This window comes from Belonocnema kinseyi, chromosome 10 (genome assembly GCF_010883055.1).
Source record: "Belonocnema kinseyi isolate 2016_QV_RU_SX_M_011 chromosome 10, B_treatae_v1, whole genome shotgun sequence".
NCBI lineage: Eukaryota > Metazoa > Arthropoda > Insecta > Hymenoptera > Cynipidae > Belonocnema > Belonocnema kinseyi.
The window spans coordinates 96,466,098-96,485,328 of record NC_046666.1 but is presented as its reverse complement, the minus strand read 5'-3'; the positions used below and the strand labels follow the sequence as shown (position 1 = coordinate 96,485,328).

Below are 19,231 nucleotides of genomic sequence, written 5' to 3'. Positions count from 1 at the left end.
GACAATCCCTAGAGCTAGATATAGTTGCTCTTTGTTTTTAGTATAGATCTTAACATCGTCCATGCAAAACACATGAGTGACCTTGTACTTTCGATCTGCAGGTTTGCCGCAAAAGTACCCATCGGAATGGCGAAGTGCTAGAAATAGTGGCAATAATGTGAGGCAAAAGAGGAGTGGGCTCATGGTGTCGCCTTGAAAGACACCACTCTGAAAGTTGACCTTGTTGGTTGTCACACGACTTCTTCCAGATAAGATAATAAATCTGTTTTTCAAAAGCGGCATCAATCTCTCTATGCACCTCACGATTTGCGGATGAACCTTTAAGCTTTCCAAAAGACAGATGATAAGTCTATGGGCCTCGTTGTTCATACATTTCCTGCCACACAGGTCCGATTGCCCGAAAAAATCCTATCATTTAGGATAGCTGTGAATATCTTATACAATGTGTTCAGACAAGGAATTGGCCAGTAATTCCTCGGGCCAGCTAAGTTTCCCATTTTCGACAGGAATACTGTGCGCCCTTGAACAAAAGACTTCGGAATTGGCTCTTCCGACTTTAAATATGCGGTGAAAATACCGGCCAAATGCTGATGAGTTAAAGGAAAGTTCTTCCACCAGAAAGTCTTGATGCCATCTGGACGCGGAGCAGAATAGCTATTTATGTTCTCTGAGTCTTCGCCCAGTCTATGCTGCTCTTCGTAGATTTCTGTCCAAAATACTTCGACCTCCTCTGGTTTGGGTGGGTGGTCGACAGTAACTGGAGGGTCTTGGAAGAGTCTATATTGGTCAGAGAGAAACTGTTGGTATTCTTTGACCCACCTTTTTCTCTGCTCTAGACATTGCTTAGCGTCAGATAGTATCCGTATTCTCATAATAATACTGGCTGATGGTCAGCAGTTTTGACTTGTTAAGTGTGTGATAACGGGTCCGGCGTTCGCGCGCGAACTTTCGAATGTTGGAAGTAAAATTCCTAGCAGATGTGATGTCAATCACACAATGAATGCAGGACGCGTACTGTCTTGCCCAGCCTATCTTTATGGCGAGTTGATGCATTCATCTTTTGGTCTTATGTCGTCTCTCTTTCTCAGACGTTGATGCAGACGTTTCGCAGACGTTGATGCAAAAAGTGCGATAGCTTCGGGTGTTTCTCGCACCACAGAGCATGTCGGCATTGTTGGCCGAACCATTGTCGGGAGCCCTGCGCGTTCTTTTTGTTGTTTTGAACCGCACTTACATATATAAACATACAGAGTTTAAAGAAAATCAGGGGATTCAGCTGATTGGAATCTTATCACAAATCCGCATAAGCTTGGTACATTGATTGCTGTATTTAAAGGGGAAACATAGTGCCCTGAAATTGTTAAAAATTATTACCAGAAACTACCACAGTATACCTTATGATTCGTTTCGGGAAAAAATGTAGGTGTCCTGTTTCTAGAAAAATACAAATTATAGAATATAACCAAATTGTTTGAAAAATTATTAAACTTCCAAGAGAAGATATCATAGAAAAATAAGGTACTTTTAATTTTCACAAGAATGAATTCTAGCAAATTATGGAAGTGTAAAATGTTTAAAATTTATCAGAAAAGAGCTTCTTCTAATTTTAGAAAAAATAAGCTTGTTTGACAGCTTGATTAGTAAATTAATTGTTTTATTATAACAATTACAATTTATTGTTACAAAAAACTAAATCATGGTACTCCCTTGAATGGAAATGAATTTCTGCAACTGCAGTGAATTGCAGACATGCAATAGAACTAGCGGACGCTCGAATTTTAATGAGTTATTTGGCAAGTCAATAAAGCTATCTATTGAAGTCAATCGGCAAGTTGTAATTAAAAGTGAATTTTTTGAATTGTTTTGCATTGGCAAATAGGTTTAAATTTACTTGGCTTAGAAATAGCAAAACTGTAATCATTTCTTCAAATTTACTGAGCATCTGATATTTGTTTGAAAGTTTTAGCAACATTTTGAGAAATGTTTTGAAGTTCTGCAAATAAAATTTTTGAGTGGTATCACTGCGCTAAGATAGTTTAGTTTGCGTGGCGCGTGTCGTTCTTCTGTTGTGCCAAGTAACGCTTGTCCATTAATTTCTCAAATTCTCGAAAATTCTGGAATTATTATAATGTGTTTTTAATTATATAGAGTAGGGATAATCCTCATGAATTTAGTTTTGTTTTTAGACTTCAAAGTTCTATTTCCATCTCATTAGTTGTAGAAAAATCATTTGTGCAAAAGTCGCATTATGTTCGGTTATGATCGGAGCATGTTATGTATTATTTACGAAAGCACAGAAAGTAAGCCATTGCGGTTCGGTAACGACAAAGTGTTCTACTTGTATACCACAATTTGAAAAGATGTTGTTTATTTTCATGGACAATTTATTCAGAGTGTCTATTTATGCCTATTTCCTGCTTTGAATCTAGAATATTTTGTTAGCAAAACCACTAAAGTTTAATAGATTATATAATATAACTGATTTCTTTTAAGCGGCAGAAACATCAGACTTTGTCTTTTTACCTGACGTATTTGCATTGCAATTAATACAAAACAATGCGAAATTACATTATATGGCCATTCATTTTCTCTACTTGAATTAATTCAAACGTTTTCCATAGTGAACACTTAAATTCGGAGGGCATTTTAAACACTATTTTAAAGTATGTGTAACTTATTTAAGTAGTTATTATTCTCATTTAAAAGTCAGTTAAACTCACTCGAAATCTTGAATTCTTTTGAATTGTAACTGTTCTACATAAATTATACAAAATAAATTATATATAATAAAAAATGATGTATGTCTTCAACGGAGGATCCTCATCCATCCAATTGATCTAAAAGACATTTGCTGCTTTCGAACTGTCCAAACTGCTCGTTAAGGCGAGTGAAAATGTTAAAATGAATTGAATCGTTTGGGCTCAGGGAAAAAATGTGTGGGTTGGCACCTGAATAAGAAGTTGTTGCACTAAAATCTTATGAGAACATTAAACTTTGTCTTCGTAAGTGGAAACAGGAGAATTAAAATTGTTCTCATCCCAAGGAAATTCTTTTATAAAAAATTTATTTCATTTTTAAAACAAAAATAATTTATTCAACAACATCAAATCCAAATGTCTTCGAAATTAGGGACGATCAAATACATTGATTTACAAATTGCGATAACAGAAAGAATAAAAACAACAATTTAAACGGTTCTGTTGAGAATAATGTCCACATTCGCTGCAGAAAATCTACAAATCCTTTCACACATCACTTTCATCCAATTCTATAGCGAATGCGTTAAAAACGCGAAACATACATAAGATATATATCGTCATAATAGTAATTCTTGTACAAATATGGTTTGCGGTAGGCAGTTCTAAAATGCGCATATTATTATCGACAAGTAGAAAGTCCGTATAAATATAAACGAAATACATTTTTATGCATTATTCGATCTGTATTTTGCAAGTATTAAAAATAGAGGTTTTTAAAATTACGTTTAATTTTGACTATCATATTTAATCAAATGGGTTAAAAGAAATATGATTTAATTTATTCAACTATACATTTTTAAGCCGAAGCTTTCCTTTCAGTGATTAATTTAATCAATCTTTCAGTCAGTGGGCAACTTCAGGCGACTCTAAGCACGATTCAGGCATGTACAAGTTAAACTTTTGAATTCACAAACTTCGTGGAAAATCTAGTCAAGAGTTATAAATGCTGAACCTAATTTCGCACTTAGCGTTCATTTCTCTTATTATCAAAAAAGTCCTATTGATTTTTTCAAGTTTACTTGCTTCCAGGCTGGAAGATCTTGAAACGCTTCTCTGTTCATTCCCAGCAGCTCCTTAATAACAAACATAGAAAATAATTCATGTTAAACTTGTTCATATTCTAAATGCTTAAGGCGAATAAAGTATATTTAAAGTAAGGCCAAATATTGATGCTACAAAATGTATAAAATATATTATATAAACACAAATACACTAACAGCAAGAATAAGGTAAGAGCAATTCCATGTCAAGTCATCTAAAGAATTTCAGAGCTATGGTCATTTTAATGATATTACAATTATTATTTTAATTATTTACAATTAAACCCAGGTTTGATAAAATATATTTTTAAAGAGAATTCCAAAAACTTTTCGGATTAAAAAAAATTCATACTGTTTTTTGAAGAAAATCCATTTTTGCTTTTCTTCAGATATATTACAATGTCCTCTAAAAGCCCTGTAAATATAAACATTCCCGAGAGTGTGAATTCTAAAGTTCGTGTATGCGAGTATAATATTCGTATATTGTTTAGATGGTTTTTCACATCCTGTGCATCGTCTCGGCGCACCCTTTTAATTATTTCTTGAACAGGACATTGCAATATATCCATAAACAAATTTTTAAACAATAAGAATATATTTTTTTTAAAAATTCAGTTGAAAAATTGGTTTTTGAAAAACCCAAAACAAATTTCTTATTTTTCTTTTTTTCTTATTATGCATAACTTTGTTTAAACACATATAAATTTCATTAAAATCACGAAAGTTATAAAATTTAAAAAAGAGGACCAATATTTTGAATGATGAATATCTTCTAGGTTTTTTGAATGTTTCAAAACTTTATTTTCGGGGTTTTCTTTCAACTCCTAAGAGCAGGGATACTATTATTTTCATCAAAATTGCTAGCAACGGTCACAATTCTTCATGATGATTTCGCATGGGATTGATTATATGAGACCATTTACTCGCGCACCTATTAAAAAATATCATTGAAGTTGAATATCTCTGACTTTCCATAGAGAATAAAGATACCGCTGTGAAGTACTATTAGTTCAGAAGCCGACCCTATTTTTGTTGGGTCGAAGAGAATAATTTATTTTCTCTTTTGATTCTCGTGTAAAATGTTCTCCAGAATCCAAAAATCTTAATCGCGTTTCTGTTAAATATGCCGTTTTCAAGATATTCGCAATCAATTATTTTTTATAAATGTAAAATTGATCGTTAAACATGTAAAATATTGGACATTTTTCCCCTCACCAGGGTCTCCGCAGTCTTCTTCAAAATCCCGTACATATATCAGATTTCAAAATTGCTATATGGTATGCTCCTGTAAAAATGAGACTACTTATAAGCATAAAATATACACATAATAAAAACGAAACTATAAAAATGAAACTTTTACAATACAAGTCTTATTCTCTGGTTTTCGTTGACAAATTAAAGTAAATACATAATATAATTCTTTGGATCGACTTACGTACCAATTGCACAAGAATTACATATATTTATCCCACTTTTGGTAACAAACTTTTAGCTCATTTCTTTAGTTTAAGAATAATTATTTAATTAAACTAATAATTTCTTTTAACCGATATTTCTGTGTTTAATTTACTGAATATAAAACCCTTTTCTCCCTAATGTTAGTATAACGTTTCAACATTTTTTGCAACTACATACCATAAGTAATTTCAATAGAAATTAAAGTATAAAAAATCCAATTTTTATTTTTGAATAGACCTTTTTATTTAAAAGCGGAATCTTAAGCGTTGCCATGATACTTAACCGGCATTTAAACGTTTCGAGTATTTTTTTGTTAAAATGTACAATATGATACCAAATTTTAATGTAAAATTGAATGAAAAAGATTTGCCACGTGCCCAATTACTGCCTAAAAACACTATTTGCCAATTAAAAAATGGTTTAAGTCCAGACAACAATGTACCAAAGAGACAAAGAAACAACTTGCTAAGCCGTATATAGAATGCAGGTTATAGAATGCAGTGTATAGTCGCATAGTTGGAATAGTGAAAAAATTGTTTTACATAAAAATTAAATTATCTGTAATGATAAAAAAATATAAAAAAAGGTTGATGCAGCATTTTTAAAAAGATGCAGTTGAAAATGTTGAAAATGAATTAAGAGCTGTTATTACACAGCCCGACTTAAAATTGTACATTAGATGAGACTAGTCATTTCCGGTCAATTTTGGGTCGATGAATCAAAATCCGGGCTCAGAAATGTTCTACCACATCATGATTTTTAAATATTCTAACCTGAAAATGCAAAGAAAACGTGATTTTGCCCTATATTTCAGGTGATGTACACTGCCTGTGATGTACACTGCCTGTGATATAGTCCTGAATATACTATTCTTGTGTATTTTTTCGAGATTAAACCTACATAGCCAAGCTCAGAAGCCACAAATCTTAAACCCACAAACCCCAAACCCACAAACATGAAACATGCAAACTATAGCACAGACACCTGTATATTTCCGCGCCTGTTAAATTCTTAATATTTGAAATTTTCAAAATTGAACATCTTGGTGAAGAGAGAAGATATTTTTGCAGGTTCAACGGTATTTGAAAGGGAAAGGGTAATACTTTAAAATGCTATGTACAGTTTTTTGAAAAAAGGAGCAGCAGTACATAACCTCAAATATAGGCAAAAATCACGTTGTTTGCAATTTTAGGTTGAAATATTTAAAAATTCTGGCCTGACAGAGGATTCCTGAGTCCGGATTTGGATTCAGCGACCCAAACTTGACCGGAAATGACTAGTCTCATCTATTGTACAATTTTCAAGTCGGGCTGTGTTATAAGTGGGTTGTCAGTTTTAAAAAAATTATTGTAGACTGCAAAATACCTAAGTAAATGCAAATGATTTTTGTAGTTCAACATTTTTCTCTCTGAAAATTCGTAAAAGAAAATTTAAATCAAAATAGTGCAAAAATTTGCCTTTAATAAATACATGAAACTGAATAAAAATAAATTTGTTATTCATGTTTTTATATAGTACTTACAAAATCAGGGTGATAGCTTGATCGGGAAAGCAGTAACTTTTTGTGAAAGTCGGGAAATGACAGTGAATTTATTTTTTGAACGGTAAATTGACGAATTCTGAAAAAAAAAAACTTATCCGAGCACTTAAAATATCACGAATTTCAAATCACATGAAAGTGGATGTTTTACTGTTAATATTATTTACATAGTAAATTCGCGTCTTATTCTAGCCGAATTGGTATTGAGAGTTTTAGGCTTGAGGTATAGTGGGGGGGGGGGGGGGGGGGGGGGGGGGGGGATCGCGTACCTTGGATTTGTAAAAACGCTTCTGGTTCTCGCGGACCGTACTTTTATGAACTTTCCTTCAACGGCGGTGCACCATTCACGACGTAGCCTGTGGGGGTTTCACTAGCGAGAATCGTTTTAACGGTTTTTCTGGGAGGAGGTTTTGCGCGATTGGTTTACTCTTGACACGTAATCGTCTACGAGCAGCGGGCAAACAGCTAAACTGCGCTTGCGCTGTGAGTGTCAATAAAGATTTTAATATTTTTACGGGGCTGCGCGAAATGGGATTTATTCTAAGTCGAATGACAGGTGCGGTTAGAATGCCCAGGCGACAAAAGAAAAAATCATGGATGTTTGTTAAATATAAGTCATGGTTATAAATATTATTTATAATCATGAATATAATTTTGCGGACATCAAGATTAAATTTTTGTTATAAATGTTAAATTCAATTATTAAATTTTTTAATCATGAAATTATTCTATGACAGTGCGTAATTCTTAAATCTTTTAGTTTCAACATTTTACATGTTAGCTCGTTATTTTGAAGTGTAAATTTTCAATATAAAGAGTTTTTGAATGAGGTTCGCAAGACTTGAAAGAATTAAAAATTATGAGAGCGTTTGAACTTTAACATATTTGATCAAAAACGTAATAACTTGATCAACTGTAAATGTGAATAATTTAATGAATTTTTAAAATCAAACTGTATTTCGATTATTAATAATTTAACAATAATTTATTTTATAATACGATCCTAAACTTATTTCCAAAATTAAAGAATGGGCAGATTGTAATGTTCAAATTTGAACTGTTTTAATACAAAAACATTGGTATTTAAAGAACTATTGATATCTGAGTTAAATTTAAACAATTATTTAAAATAAAAATAATTTCACATTAACAGATTCATGATCAAACGCTTTTATTCAACTTTAAATTCTATTGTAATGTTATTTAAGTTTAAAAGATTCCATTTTTAACCCACTCAATTTGTAATTTTGTAATTAAAGAAAATAACAGTTTTGAAAATTTAGGAATATTTGAATGTTTATATAAAACATAATATAATTAATAATATAAAAATATTCAAAGCCAAACAATTAGAAACAGAATTGTTTGATTGTAAAATGATTTGATGAAACAAATCAATCCTTTCTTCGACCGTTGATATTTATTGATTTCAAATCGTAGATTTAAAATTATTTAGGTCTTACGGTCCAATCGTAAATCGAAAAAATAAATTTGAGTCAAAAAAACATGTTCTTCGAAACTCAGATATTTATTTAATAGAAAAAACTCCTTTTGAAACTTCCTGACGTTTCGGTGCACATGCGTACCTTTTTCAAAGATTCTTAACCTAAATAATTATATTAAAGATTAGTAATTTTAGTCTGAACAAATATGATGGATAATTACTTTAGATGTTGTGTCCATGTTTGACAGCATCCCACTAGATCTCTCTTTAGATTGCATTGAAGAAAAACTTAACTTAAATCATAACTTGACAAAAATAACTAAAAATGAATTTCTAATAGCCACCAGAACTGTTTTCAATGGTACCGTTTTCTCCTTTAATAATAAATTTTATAAACAAATTTCGGGTTGCCCTATGGGTTCACCATTATCTCCTGTAGTTTCTGATTTAGTTTTACAAGATGTTGAAAAAAGAGCTTTACAATTGTTAGATTTCACACCTATTTTGTACAAACGATATGTCGATGACATTTTAGCCATTATTCCCACAGATAAAATTCAAGTTTTCCTAAATGCATTTAATAGTATTGAAGATTGTATAAATTTCACTCATGAATGTGAGATTCATAATGTTATTAACTATCTTGATTTAAAAATTATAAAAACTCCAAATGGCGATTTATTAACCAATTGGTATAAAAAACCTTCTTGGTCTGGTAGATACTTAAACTATAATTCACATAATTTATTTGGGCATAAAATTGGTTTAATCAAGGGTTTAGTTGATAGATGTGTAAAATTATCTGACATTCAATTTAGAAAAGAAAATTTAAATCTAATAAAAACAACTTTAATACAGAATAAATATCCTCTTGAGTTTGTAAATGACATCATTAAAGAACGCATTCATGAGATTTACAATAACAGTAATAAAATTAACAAGAAAAGAAATTGGAGTGATACTTACAATAGATTTAATTTAAATGTTACTTTGCCTTACATTCAGGGCCTATCAGAAAAATTAAGAAATTCACTTTAAAAATTTAATATCAATGTTTATTTTAAATCACTAATACATTAGATAATTATTTGTCAAGAAGAAAGGACGTCGATTCCATTGAAAATTTATCTGGTCTTATTTATTTAATTAAATGTAAATGTTGTAATAAAGCTTATATAGGTGAAACTGGCAGGAGAGTAAAAACTAGAATTGCTGAACACAAAAGAGATTGTGAAGTTGGGAATTTTAACACAGGTCTGTCGCAACATTCTTGGAATTTCAATCATTACTTCGATTTTGATTCTAAACGTATTAAAATATTAGCTACAGAAAAAAATACTTATCAACGACGTATTATTGAGTCTATTTTTGTAAACAAATATCGTAAGATTTCAGTAAATCTACAGACACATCAGTGGTTTTCAATGGAAACTTGCCTATTACATCATCGTTCATTACGTATTCTTCATGTATTTCTGAAACTGTCAATTTCTGTTCGTCCGTCCTAACCTACGCCAATTTTGTTCTCTCGTACAATTTTTAAAAAATGTAGTTCTAATCGACTGAAGTCTCGAAAAATTTTTTGAGACTTCTAAAAATGACTAAATTTTAATTAATTTTTTTTAAACAATTGACTGAAATGTTACTCTTTTTGACTGAAAATTGATCTGTTTGACTATTTTAAACTACCATCAACTCAGGTAACAATGTATTTAAATCTACGTAATTATCCATCATATTTGTTCAGGCTAAAATTACTAATCTTTAATATAATTATTTAGGTTAAGAACCTTTGAAAAAGGTACGCATGTGTACCGAAACGTCAGGGAGTTTCAAAAGGAGTTTTTTCTATTAAATAAATATCTGAGTTTCGAAGAACATGTTTTTTTGACTCATATTTATTTTTTCGATTTACGATTGGACCGTAAGACATAAATAATTTGAAATCAAGAATTGTTTGAAATATAAAGCCTTGAATGGTTTGAATTTCATCAATTTAAATTTGTAAGTCAGCAACGTATTGTATTGAATGTTAATGTGTAAATAACAATTGAAGAATTATTAATTCGTTGTGACTTTTACAACTATTATTTGCTTGGTTTTTATTGTTATTAATACATCTGATGATTAACATAGATTTGTATTTGCAACCACAAATCTTTCAACTCTTTAATTTATAGAATTCGAATTAAAAATTTTTTAGCTTTAATTTTAAAAAACTTGAAAGTCAAAAGTATCACTTTGAGTGCTTTTAACTTGTACTGCCTACTCGGTTGAGCGGGTTTTTTTCGAATGTTAAGAACAATGGTAGTGTCATATATAAATAAGAACCATCGCTATTAGGATGAAAATGTATCTGACTTTCGTTTTGCTTATAACACCGCCTATCATATTACCTTAAAAACTACTCCCGCCTTTTTAAACCTGGTTCGCGGTCCTCAGAACATAAATTCTTTACGGATACGAGAAGATGGTTAACCTATAATAGACCTTCAGGGCCCAGAGTTGTGGAAAGACGGCATGCCGATGTTACAAGTTATGAGAGACTGGGTTATCAAGGAACTCGATATCGCCTTCCAAAAACATTGTACTTACTATAGCCTCCGCCGTCGGTAGTAAAGAATTTCCCGTGGTGAACTCGTATGATCTCCTTGTCGTTTTCCATCATCCGAAAAGCCCTATAGATAGGGCTGAATTCGATCCCGATCCTGCTGTACAGATACCGTAGTCGTCTTCTTAGTCGCTTCACCAGTCATCATTATCCCTGACCATCGCTCTTATAGTCGTCCCAGTAGTCGCCTCTCAGTCACCCTTATAGTCTAAACCAACCACATCACCCAACCCGTTCATTATCTGGGAAATATTCTAGTATAGTCACAGGCACTTCGATTCGATTTCGAAGGAACTGAAACCCACGATATATATGTAAAAGTTTTATATATATAAGTGCCGATCACTCTTGAGTTTAGGGCGCTGAAAGTAATTTAGACGAAAACACGATGGTTAAATGGCGAAACGCCCACATTGAGGGGACAAATTAACTAAAGAATGACTGGCTAGACTGCTACGATGCCAGAATTATTTCTGTTCGCGGAGGCTTTATTGCGGGTAGGCACACCATCTGCTGCCAGAAACACACAAAGGTTCAGCTCGTTTCGCATCAATCTATGCGAAATCAAGCCGTCTACCTGTCGGGAAAGTGATATGTATGCGAAACACTTTCCCATCCGCTGTATGAACACGCCGCAGATGAAGAGTAAAAAGCGACAGCAAGATCAACCGAGGAAAGCAGGAACCTTCTAAGAGATGATCGCGATTTCAAGACAAGAAGGAACATGAAAATCCAGGTTCCGCCTAAGCGCAAGACCTTGCTGAAATAGAAACCTCCCATCGTGAGGATATTTTGGGAGAGTCTAACCTCTGGACCATCAATTGTTCAGTTTACGATGCAGCGAGAGCTTTGGCTAATTCAAATCGAAGACTAAAACCGACAATGGATCAAAAGACCAAAGAACGCTTCCATCAACTAAAAAAGAAGATTGGATGGGCAAGGCAGAATGCGTCCCGTGATCAGCGTGTGATTCATTACATAACATCTGATAGACCCTTCACGGAGGGGGTTTGAAAATTCGCTCAAGAACTGAGGATCTACTATCACAAACCGAGCAAGTCAAAACTGCTGACGATTCAACCTCTTATAAACTCTTCATCTGTCCTTTGGAAAAAAGGATTTACTCTCTCATCTCGTAATCATCGTGTCACACCGAACATCGTCACAAATTATCCCAAACATAGGGATATTCATGTATTTTATATGGGTGACCCGAAGATCTATGCTTCTAGTGCAAGCAAACTTCAACTTGCTTTAAATGTCGTCAAAGGGTACACAGGAGAGATTGATATGGAGTTTGGATTGGACAAGCGTGCGAAGATTAATCTGCAGAAAGGAAAGATTACTGACATTCCTGAGGACTGTTTTGAGGATGTTCCTGAGACCTATGCAAAATATGGGCGTGCCTCAAAAACACATTCAGGACGTAACATCAGTGAAGGAGTCTCTTCGAAGCAGTTAACAGCATCTTCTTCAAAATATTTGATCTTAACATTTGTCGGCGTTGAACAAGATATATACGACTAATATCGCACGTTCGATCAGTGCTCTCGGCCGTGCGAAATGATCACTGGTTCATAACCTTAAAGCCATACCCACGTGCCAAAAGCATGCCAAGATAGTTGGGAGATGAATGCAAGAAGTTAGACGCGAGTGTATCGTCAGCCTGAAGTTGTGATTTCGTCGTGCCCTATGGCCACCCAAGTCATGGCCGGCAGGCGTGGCCATAGGTGTGATTGACCGCGGTTCCACTGGGAGCCGGTATCATTTTCATAGAAGACAGCTGCTCTGAGTGGTGCCATGCGGTGGTTGTTTAACCTTTTTTATTGTATGCACATACACACACATATAAACACGCACCCTTTTTTTTACAAACTTAATAAAGGTTTATTATTATTATAATTATATAGTTCTTATAACTCGTTTTAGCAATGCAGCCGATGGATTTAAAAAACCCGCATAGAATCTTTTAGCATTTTATGGATCGTTCGAGTAGGCTTCTGATGACTTAAAATGTGTGAAGTTTACCACATAGAAAATTTCATGGCTAATTTTTTTCCCCCGGTACAATAAGTTGTGCAAAAGGGCTCCCATAGAAGAGAGGCCAAATTACCAGTTCCTAGAACTGCTGTTCCACGCAGTTTCTCGGGGGAGGAGGGCGAGAGCGGTTGCGACTGTTGCCTCAGAAGGGCCGCAGTGCGCGAGTACTCAATCGAGTATATAGAGCATTCCAATTGGAAACGGTTCAGGCGGCCCTGACTGTTTACGTGTCAATGACACCGATTTACAAGCACGGCTAGTGTGAGGCAACCCTAGAAGCTGCGATTACATGGGAGCTCTTGTGTATCTTTATGCGTTTTACAATAGTTTAAATAATAACTCCTCCAGTTTTTTTATGAAAACGTTGAGAAATTTGTTCTCGAAGCGAGTTGGCGTGAAAATATTTATTGCATTTTGAAAAAATTTTTATATGCTTTTGGTCCAGAGATAGATAAATAAGCGGAAATATATCAAATTTAATGCAGAATTATAAATCAGGATTCTATGCTGAAAGACGATCCGTTGAAAATTTAATTCAAATTGATAGGGATTGCATACTTTTTTAATCAAATTAATTAAATTGACCATGCTAACAATACTCTTAAACTCTTTCAGTATTATTTAAACTCATGTAGTACTCTTATTTATCTTCGTGTATTCTGTAAATTCGTCCTTACTCCCTACACTCTTTCTGTATTCTTCCCATTCTCGCCATCTCCGATTCGTTTCTCTTCACTCAGCTCCACTCAACTCAATTCAGCTTCATTCACTGCATTTTAGGCTTTACTCAAATTCATGATCGCACACTCTTCAAATATTAGAAATACTTGAACTCATCGTAACTCAGTGAATAGCCCCGCGGACCAAGCTTGGCGATCGGCGGTGCTAAAATTATTACTAGAAACCCACTAAAGATATTGTCAGTTTTCTAGTTTACTTTGCAGCAGACATATTATACTATATTTTTAGGAAGTTTCAGATTTTTGAAAACAACTTCATAAAAGTTGCTAGGAAGAAAACTCAACATTTAAAAAAGACAGAATTATTTTTTCGTCTTCAACTCGTGATATCTCGTCACCTAAATATAAAAAAAGATACTGCAATAACTTATTTCGCGCAACATTTTATAATGTTTTCAACGGCTTCTTAAAATATTCATCTTTACTCTCTTCAGAGATATCAAATTTCAATGATGTGTGTTTTTACCGATGGTCTAAATAAAACGGAAGTATTCTAAGATTGAAGAATATGTACTAACTTGAAAATGCTCTGGTGACAAGTAATTTTCTAGTCGAGTAGGATCGACGCCTTCTGGTAGCGGTCGTTGCAACAAATGAGCCAATGGGTATGTGCTTTTCGTTAACCGAACCAGCTCATTTTCTACTCGAAGAAATTCTCCAGCCTTACGACCATCCTGAAAGTACAAAACATCGACAGTAAATTTATTTTTACATTGTCACTTGAATTTTTCTTTTCTAAAATCGCGCACAATTATTACGATGCAATTGTTAAGAAAAGATAAATAAAAATAGTGCACGACATAAATAACAATCAACTCACTCGGATGTTCAATTCGGCTATTTCATCTCTGTACATCCAAGTCGGAAAAAGATTCGTAAATTGCAGTGGTTCGAGTCCAGCCCAAACTAAATAGATTGGCAATTTCTTGCTATCTGGATTTTTAAGCTTCCAGTATTGCAAGGCCATTGCCATAGCGGTTTTCCTCTCTGCTTGCCAACGAATTAAACCGCTTCCAGTTTGATCTTCGTCGCCAATGTCAGGCCACCAACCTTGCCAAACCCATATTTCGTCGTTATTATCCAGCAAAAATAATGCTGCAAAATAAACGTTTATAACCAAATTAAGCACGTTTTAGATTTCGAGGCTGGAAATTCAAAAGATATCTACCTGGCTGATTCACTTGGTACAACTCTTCTTGTAAGAAAGGAAAGGGAGTTGAAAGCTCGTCGCGATGAGGACATAGCAGTTTCGTTGCCTTAAGTTCTTTAGAAATGCTCGTCAAGTGAAAAAGCCTTAAGGTATAATTCATGTCTTTCTTGCTTTGTAGCTGGTTGTATAATTTTCTATTAGAACCACCCAGACCTAAACATAAACCTTGTTTTAAATTTGAATTAATTTCCCATAAAAAGTAAACAGTATCTAAAAATTAATTTTAGAATTAAATTTACCGTCCCAAAATTCATCAGGTTCTTTCCCTTCAACAATTTCGTTTACTGTAAAATCGCCTGACGGAAATCCCGATACTTTTTCTTGGGTTTCTATCAAATTACGTGCTGCATGTAGTGTGTTCTGAAATATATGTTTACAATTTTTAAAAACATTTAAATATAATAGACCAAATAATTAGTTGCATGCAAATTTGGGAAAAGATAAAATAATGACTTTTTTAATATGTGAAACTGAGTAGCATCCGTGCCACACATACGCCTTCTTCTCTTTTGAATTTAATAATACAAGAGAACCTCGACTTCTAAGTTGTCGAGTTGAGCAGGGTACTTCGGTTAGTGAAGTTTCTGATTGAAGGGTTCCTCGAGGGATATATAGCCTAGATTTTATAGATCTTTCAAATTTCTTTCCAGAATTAACAATCATCTTCCCAGAGAAGAGGTTCAAAAATGCAGCTGGTTCAAAGCCTTCAACCACTCGCATCTGCAATGAAAACGTTTTTATTCCTATAAATGTAATAATATCGAACTTACAATTTGTAACAATGAGGGAGGTAAGGTTAATCGTTATTAAGGTATTTCTTTAATTCATGATTTAACTTTATTCATTATAAATTAAACCTTTAGAAATTGAATTTAATCTAAAATTCTTTAATTCTGAACAGTTGATAGTTTTAATTATTTAACTATTGAAGCTTTTAATGCAAAATTGTATAATTTTCAAATAAACTTGTAAGTCCAACAGATTTCTTTACTTTAATTAAAAAATGTTTAGGGACATTTCGTAATGACACTAGCAAGAGATTTTTATGATTCGCCGGGACCGATGCTGATCTCGTCAGTGCGTATCAGTGAGCCGATCCGTTAACATTCTTTGTACAATCCGACTGAATAAACTGTTATAGTTATTAACAATTCGTTCGCTCGCGAAAATCAGTTAAAAAAGTTCGAAAAGGTTGTATGACGCAACGTGGTTGAAAGGACGCCAATGGGTGATGGAGAGCGAACTCGTTGATAAGGCAATTTTTTTCAGAAAACTATATCATTCAGTGTCGGAATAGATGCGTGTGACCCTTCACGGATTGGAAAGTGAGACAAAGCTATGGCTTAATGCGCGAAAAATTTTAATAAAAATGTATAAACGTGAGAAAATAAAGGTGCGTTCCCCCTCTTCCTATCGTCCTCTTGGAAATTCGAAACAAAAGAAGGATTAGTGCGACTAAAAATGTGTATAGGAAATGATATACGAAAAAAAAACAGTCCGTTAATCAAACAATTCGAAAACAACGGAAACATATTTCGCAAAAATTCGTGCGCGAGAAAAAAGAGATTCCAAATGCGCAATCAGAACAATGTATGATCAGCGAAATTCTTTAGACACTCTGATGAATGAATTCGAATGCTTGGTGACAGGTCCATCTCCGAATGAGAATCTAAGTCCAAATCCTTTTTAAGTGGACACAGCAAGTGAATTCAACACTCCGACGCCGACGCAAAATGCTACGGCTAGTGACTCGAATTTTCCTACAAGCGCCAGTGAATTACCAAACGTCGAGGACAAAGAAATCGTCTTCCGCAAGATATGAATCCCCTTGAAGTGGATCTGTTTATGACTTGGCAATCGAAACTTTTTTGGTTCGACTAAATAAGGGGGAATGGAACGTAATTACAGATATAAAACTGGACCACGGAGGCCATCAAACTCTCCGCCAGTACTTGGCAATACCAGTAATCTATTCAACACACCAAGATACCATCAATTACTAAAATTTACAAAACCTCAAATCTAAGGAGTCATCAAGCACCAACTAATGCAGGTTTCCTGGGAGATACTTCAAATTTTAACCTGGAGCAAGCCATGACCTTGGTGATCAGCGAGAACAGACGGCGAGACGAAATATTTGCCAACATTTTAGATAGTTTAGCAACGCAAACAAAGCCCGAAAATGGACAATCGAAGACACCAGAACTATTCCACATTATTCCTGACCTCAGCAAAGCAATAATAGATTTTAACGGCGAATCAGATGTCGACACTGCTAGATAATGGTTTTGTCAGAAACTGCAATTGCCCGTAGAAGAAACTAAAGAGCAAATTCTTATTGGACTGTGGTCAAAAGATCTATCATGAGCCCTAACAGCAAACCCCCATACAGATATAGACGATTTGCTACATGATCAGCAATGTCAGGAAGAACTAATAAGGCAGAGAATAGAAAAAATTCGAAACTCAACAGATTTTACAAGGTTCAGTGAGAAACTACAAATAAAAAGCCCAATTATTTTAAGGGCCACACAAAAAGACACGGCACTTTACAACCGTAATGAAAACAAGCAGCGATATTCCAAATTGCAGATTGTGGAAGCAATTCGATACAAACATTTTTGAAAGAAGTGTCTATCAGCGAAAATAAGTTCAAACGCTTTATTGACACAGGGAGCTCCGATTGTACAATAAAATTGTCAGCAATTTTAAAATTCGATATGAAAGCAGAATACGTGATTACTGAGCTTAACGCATTTGCACCGAAAAGCTTTAAAGCATGGACTAGGTGCGAAGCGTTGCTTGCTTTTTTTCTCTTCTCTAGACAAAGAGGAAAAGACAGCAGGTCAGCGTCTTCTCTCCTCAGTCTTCGAGTACAGTGAGTTAACTTGGTGTCTTGAAAGTCGTTGAGAATATCTTTGTTGAGGGGTGAAGAGAAATGATCTCGGTGGGTCTCCTATCGGAATGGTTAAGGAATTTGTGGCTAGCTAGACGCAATGAAAGGGAAACTAGGTGAACGTTCACGCCTTGTAATGCGCCGCGCGCAACTCTCAGCACTAAACGTCGCAATGCTTGAATTGAGTATTGAAGGAAAGACGCGCTCCTCGGCTACCGAGAAAACTCGCAGCGTAACTGGACGCTATTCGAATCATCTGCATTGAAGAGCAGTTTTTAGCTCCTCACGAGCTCCTCGCCGAGAAAATGGACATACATATACATAGTGAATTTATTTCTATTGCTTTGCCAGTGATATTCCAGATCAGTAAATTGACATACACCAAACTCTTGCTTTCAGTCACCCCGTTCTCGGCCTTACTAGAACTGCTAGCTCCCGCAGTTTCTCAGGGGAATAGGATGAGAGCGGTTGCAACATTATTTATATAGATATAATGGCATACAAAAATATCGCTATTTGCATAATTTTTTATTGGTTGATTTACGACTAGAACAATTTTACTGTAAAAAATATACTCTATGGGTCATTGGTCTTGGGTCTCCAAATCTTCCAAATCTTTACATCAAAGTAGAATTTCATAATAAATAATTAGTAAATCTCTTAAAATAAAATTCCTATATTGATACAAGCATATACATAAGAATTATGACAAACCATAACTGAGAATCGCCACTCATAAATTCAAAATTTTAAGTTTGTTTTTATAACTTTTATCACGACAATACAAAATAGTTTTATTGATATGATTAATTTACCGCAATCTTGCACGTAACTAACCTCAAACTTTAAATGGATTATGTATAATTTACAATCTTTAATCATTATTCACGTACAAATTCAAAAGTTTTTTCTATTCGTGTGTTAATTATCAATTCTTGAAACTATTTTTTATTTTATTCTAGAATCATTTTTTTACCGTTTATGACGTTTTTCATGATTAGAGCCAAAACTACGCATCCTATCAAAAAGTGGTTTATAAGAAATTTGTACATCTTTTTCAAATGCACAATTTTTGAACATTCATCTTTTACCGAATTTCACATAGTTTAGCTGAAAAATGTAATTTTTTTATTCTTTTATTATTTTGTATGTTGTCGAAAATTTTGTTCTATTTACTTTTTTCATAGCGTGCGTTATTTGGCTTAAAATGTTCATTTTCGTGTGTTTTTTGAAATTTTGTAAATGCTATAACTCTGTTAATTTTTGATTTTTTGAAAAAAGTCTTTAAAATAAATTGTTCAACTTTTTGAATACTATGAATAACCGTACAGAGAATTTTTGAATTTTGAAAAAAGAGGTATCCAAAATATTCAAAATGTGCCCACTTTTTGAATTTTTATTTAAAATGGTTGACTAACAAACTTAACTTTTAGTTTGGGACACTGAACAAGTGTGTCAACGGCCAATCTAATAGATTAAGAGGGGGGGGGGGG

The 19,231-nt window shown here is 34.0% G+C and overlaps 1 protein-coding gene across 4 annotated transcripts in view; it reads right to left on the bottom strand.

The window, feature by feature from the left end:
* Nucleotides 1–3,071: 3,071 nt before the first annotated feature.
* The window catches only part of LOC117181395 (supervillin-like), a 206,552-nt gene continuing 190,392 nt past the window's right edge, over nt 3,072–19,231 (bottom strand). For 3 of the 4 annotated variants that reach the window (XM_033374005.1, XM_033374008.1, XM_033374007.1), the window contains 6 exons: nt 15,296–15,562; nt 15,082–15,202; nt 14,801–15,007; nt 14,453–14,727; nt 14,151–14,306; nt 3,072–3,832 (listed from right to left, as the gene is read on the bottom strand). In XM_033374005.1, the coding sequence (XP_033229896.1) occupies nt 3,746–3,832; nt 14,151–14,306; nt 14,453–14,727; nt 14,801–15,007; nt 15,082–15,202; nt 15,296–15,562 (1,113 nt within the window). In that variant the 3' untranslated portion in view covers nt 3,072–3,745. The remainder of the gene's footprint in view (nt 3,833–14,150; nt 14,307–14,452; nt 14,728–14,800; nt 15,008–15,081; nt 15,203–15,295; nt 15,563–19,231) is intronic. The other variant, XM_033374006.1, reaches the window with a different exon arrangement.